Source organism: Orycteropus afer, unplaced genomic scaffold, assembly GCF_000298275.1.
Source record: "Orycteropus afer afer isolate SDZICR_OR568_19922 unplaced genomic scaffold, OryAfe1.0 scaffold00099, whole genome shotgun sequence".
NCBI lineage: Eukaryota > Metazoa > Chordata > Mammalia > Tubulidentata > Orycteropodidae > Orycteropus > Orycteropus afer.
The window spans coordinates 4232586-4236804 of NW_006921686.1; the positions used below are offsets into that span (position 1 = coordinate 4232586).

The following is a 4219-nucleotide window of genomic DNA, read 5'->3' on the forward strand; positions in this document are numbered from 1 at the left end:
GAGCTGTCGCTTATGCTGGTGCTCAGCTGCCTCCTTGGGGGGCACTCCCCACAGCCTGCAGGAGATACAGAAATGGGTGTCGAGAGAAGGGAGCAGGAGCGTCCACACCTCCCCTCACCCACTGTCCTCTCTCCCCACAGGCACTGCAAAGTCAACTCTGACCTGGGCTGTGGGGCGGGACCGCATCACCCCAGTTCCCCAGCCCCCACCAGGACCAAGCTGGAGCCCCCGCCCCTGCCCATTTCAAGCGCCCCACTCCATCCTGTGTGATCTAACCCTTACTCACCTCCTTCCTGTTTCCCAAAAACCCTTCGCGCCTTCCCCAGGCTGAGCCCTTCCCCTGCCAGCGCCCCGTGGGACACCTCCTTTTCCTCCGTCTTCTCATCTGTTACTTCATTTCCTTATTTTTCACCGGAAGTGCCAGCACCCTCCTCCACCTGGTTGCCTTTTCAACACTTGCCGACCGCAGGCTGCCTCATCTCAACACCGTTCTGGGTATTTCCAGCTGCATCTAGAACATTCCATTCCACCACGATTCCGGCACGGTCACGCTGATTTCCTTGCCCATCTACAAATACCTTCTTCCTCTCAACACTGCCCCACTGATACCTTCCTGTCTCCTCTATAAACACTCCCGTTGGCCGATTTTGGGTTACTCATCAGTCCCTCACGTGGGCTCTGAACGGATCTCGCAACAAGCCCCTGGACACACTTCTGTCCTAATCCCGCACCCCACACCTCTCTCGCTGTGACTTCCTCCCTCCTGCCACCTTCCCCACCTTCCCTCCTCAGCCTCTGCCCTGCTTGCCCCGCGTCTCTCGGTCCACCTCGTCTCCACGCCGGGGCCAGCCTCCCACCCACCATGTTCCCCTGAGCCTCCAAGGAGGGGGCTCAGGGGGGCCTGATGGCTTCCCGCCCCCCGTGTCCCCACCGCCCCCGTGGGCCAGGGGCAGTGCCCCGAGGATGGGCAACGGCACGTGGGAGGGCTGCCACGTGGACTCGCGCATGGACCACCTCTTCCCGCCCTCCCTGTACATCTTCGTCATCGGCGTCGGGCTGCCCACCAACTGCCTGGCCCTGTGGGCGGCCTACCGCCAGGTGCAGCAGCGCAACGAGCTGGGCGTGTACCTCATGAACCTGAGCATCGCCGACCTGCTGTACATCTGCACGCTGCCGCTGTGGGTCGACTACTTCCTGCACCACGACAACTGGATCCACGGCCCCGGCTCCTGCAAGCTCTTTGGCTTCATCTTCTACACCAACATCTACGTCAGCATCGCCTTCCTCTGCTGCATCTCCGTGGACCGCTACCTGGCCGTGGCCCACCCGCTGCGCTTCGCCCGCCTGCGCCGGGTCAAGACGGCCGTGGCCGTGAGCTCCGTGGTCTGGGCCACAGAGCTGGGTGCCAACTCGGTGCCCCTGTTCCACGACGAACTCTTCCGCGACCGCTACAACCACACCTTCTGCTTCGAGAAGTTCCCCATGGAGGGCTGGGTGGCCTGGATGAACCTTTACCGGGTCTTCGTGGGCTTCCTCTTCCCGTGGGCCCTCATGCTGCTGTCCTACCGCGGCATCCTGCGCGCCGTGCGCGGCAGCCTGTCCACCGAGCGCCAGGAGAAGGCCAAGATCAAGCGGCTGGCGCTCAGCCTCATCGCCATCGTGCTGGGGTGTTTCGCGCCCTACCACGTGCTCCTGCTGTCGCGCAGCGCCGTCTACCTGGGCCGGCCCTGGGACTGCGGCTTCGAAGAGCGTGTCTTCTCGGCCTACCACAGCTCGCTGGCCTTCACCAGCCTCAACTGCGTGGCCGACCCCATCCTGTACTGCCTCGTCAACGAGGGCGCCCGCAGCGATGTGGCCAAGGCCCTGCACAACCTACTGCGCTTCCTGGCCAGCGACAAGCCCCAGGAGATGGCCAACGCCTCCCTCACCCTGGAGACGCCGCTCACGTCCAAGAGGAACAGCGTGGCCAAGGCTGTGGCGGCGGGCTGGGCGGTGGCCCCGCCCTCGCAGGGGGACCAGGTGCAGCTGAAGATGCTGCCGCCACCAGTACAGTGACCCCCAGGCTGCCCAGAGCCCCGTCAAGTCTCAAGTCCCATCCCATCCCCTCCTGGTCAGATGTATGCAAGTTGTATGTAATAAGTTTTGTGTTAATATTCATAAGAATAGAAGAAACTAGGAAAAGAGTGAGGTTAATGTTGTCGCTGGTTAGCCATGATCTTTGTGTTGGGGAAACGGTCCCTTCATCATTCAGTTTCAGTGTGGCCGGCCCTATACCCGGTGGTACTGGGGACAGGGTGGTGACCAAGACAGCCCTGGGCCTGCCCTCGTGGGGGTCAGTCTAGTGGGGGCCAGACTTGTCAACAGAATGGTCAGGGCTGGGATGCAGAAGCCTGGGGGCCTGGCACAGAGTCCAAGGGGACATCTGTCCCAACCTGCAGATCAGGGAGGGCTTCCTGGATGAGGGGACAAATAAATTGAGTCAAATATTTGGTCTCAGTTGGATAAAGACCAAAAAAAGAAAAAAGTAGTAGTTTGGGATTATTTCTTCAACAAGAGAGATGTCTGCGACTCCATGGACGGGTGGAGGGCAATGGTCACTGAGTGTACAAGGTTCAATGTTGCCTGAGGGAGACCCCCCAGTAATATGGTGCAGAGAGACCCAGAAAAAGCAATGCTGAGTCCTCTAGATAAACCGCATTCTCCAAGCCTGGAGAAAGAGGATGGGGAGAGAGAATGTCAGAGTCCCAATCAAGGGAAATCAGGGCAGACTGCTCGGCAGAGGGCTGAGCAGAGCCGGCATGGGAAAGGGTCTTGGGAGAGAGGAAGGGTATTTATTCATTCATTCAATAAAGATCTGTTTGGTACCAGTACCTGTTATCTGCCCGGCCCTGTGCTGGGGGCAGGCTGTGACAAAGACAGCCCTAGCCCTGCTGTCTTAGTTACCACAAGTGGGTGGCTTTGACAAACAAGAAGTTATTCTCTCATAGTCCAGGGAGCTAGAAGTCCAATTCATGGTACTGCTCTAGGGGAAGGCTCTCTCTCTGCTGGCTCTGGAGGAAGGCCCTGGTCTCTCTGAGCTTCTGCTCGTGGGCGATCTTCATGTGGCTCTGCACCTCTCCTCCCCATCTCTGCCTGCCCAACTGCTTGTTTCATCTCTTTTATATCTTGTAAGGGATGGACTCAACACACACCTTGCACTAATCCAATCTCATTAACATAGCAAAGATGACCCATTCCTTAGTGGGATTATAACCACAGGTGCAGGGATTAGGACTTATGTTATTTTTGGGCCATAATTCAATCCGTAACATTCCACCCTTTGGCCTCCCAAAATTCATGTCCTTCCTACATACAAAACATTCACCCCATCGCATCACCCTCAAAGTCTTAAATCTCAACTCTAAGTCCCAAATCTCATCTTGTGAATTATCCAGATCAAATACAGAGGAGACGGGCATATTCCTATCATCCTGGGGCAAGATTCCTCTTCATCTGTGAACCTGTGAAATCTTGAATACAAGTTGTCTGCTTCCCAAGTACAATGGTGGAACAGGCAGGAGGGAGACATTTCCATCACAAATGGGAGAAACCGGAGGGAAAGAGGATCCAATGGGCACCCAAAACAAACCAAACACACTGCCATGGAGTCAGACCTGACTCCACAAAGGCCACATCCTCAGTGAACATACTATGACACGTGTCCTCTTATTTGTACAACACAACTTTCCAAATCTTTAAGTGTTTTCATTTTAACACAGGTCATTGTTAGATCCACCTCTTTCCTTCTGCATTTTACTATGAGCAAAACCATGCAGTCCCTTTAAGATCTTCCCTAGAAATCTCATCAGCCACATATCCAAGCTGATCACTTACAAACTCTACCTTCCAGCAAACATTTGAACATAATTCACACAAGTTCTTTGCCACTGCATAAAAAGCACCACCCTTCCTTCTCTGTCCAGTCCCATGTTCAGCATTTTCTTTTATAGCCTCACCAGAAGCACCTTTCTGGCAAGATTTCCACTCCGTATTTCTAGCAACATTCTGCTTCCGGCGCCTATGTATTCTCTAAGACAAGAGACTTTCTCTGCAGTTCTCCTCACTTTCTTCTGAGCCCTCACCAGAACTGTCTTTGACATCCATAATCCTACCAACAGTCTCTTTAAGGCAATCTAGGTCTTGAACCTAAAACCCATTAGTGCAGAGTCAATTCCAACTC

The 4219-nt window shown here is 55.2% G+C and overlaps 1 protein-coding gene across 1 annotated transcript; it reads left to right on the plus strand.

Annotated features, from left to right (window-relative positions):
- The first annotated feature begins 963 nt into the window (after window positions 1-963).
- Window positions 964-2055, plus strand: GPR4 (G protein-coupled receptor 4). The gene has a single exon (XM_007942902.2). It carries the CDS (start codon window positions 964-966, stop codon window positions 2053-2055), a length of 1092 nt encoding a protein of 363 aa, XP_007941093.1.
- The last annotated feature ends 2164 nt before the right edge of the window (window positions 2056-4219 follow it).

Coding starts and splice junctions, on each gene's coding strand:
- GPR4 (XM_007942902.2), top strand. CDS start 964: ATGGGCAACGGCACGTGGGAGGGCTGCCACGTGGACTCGCGCATGGAC.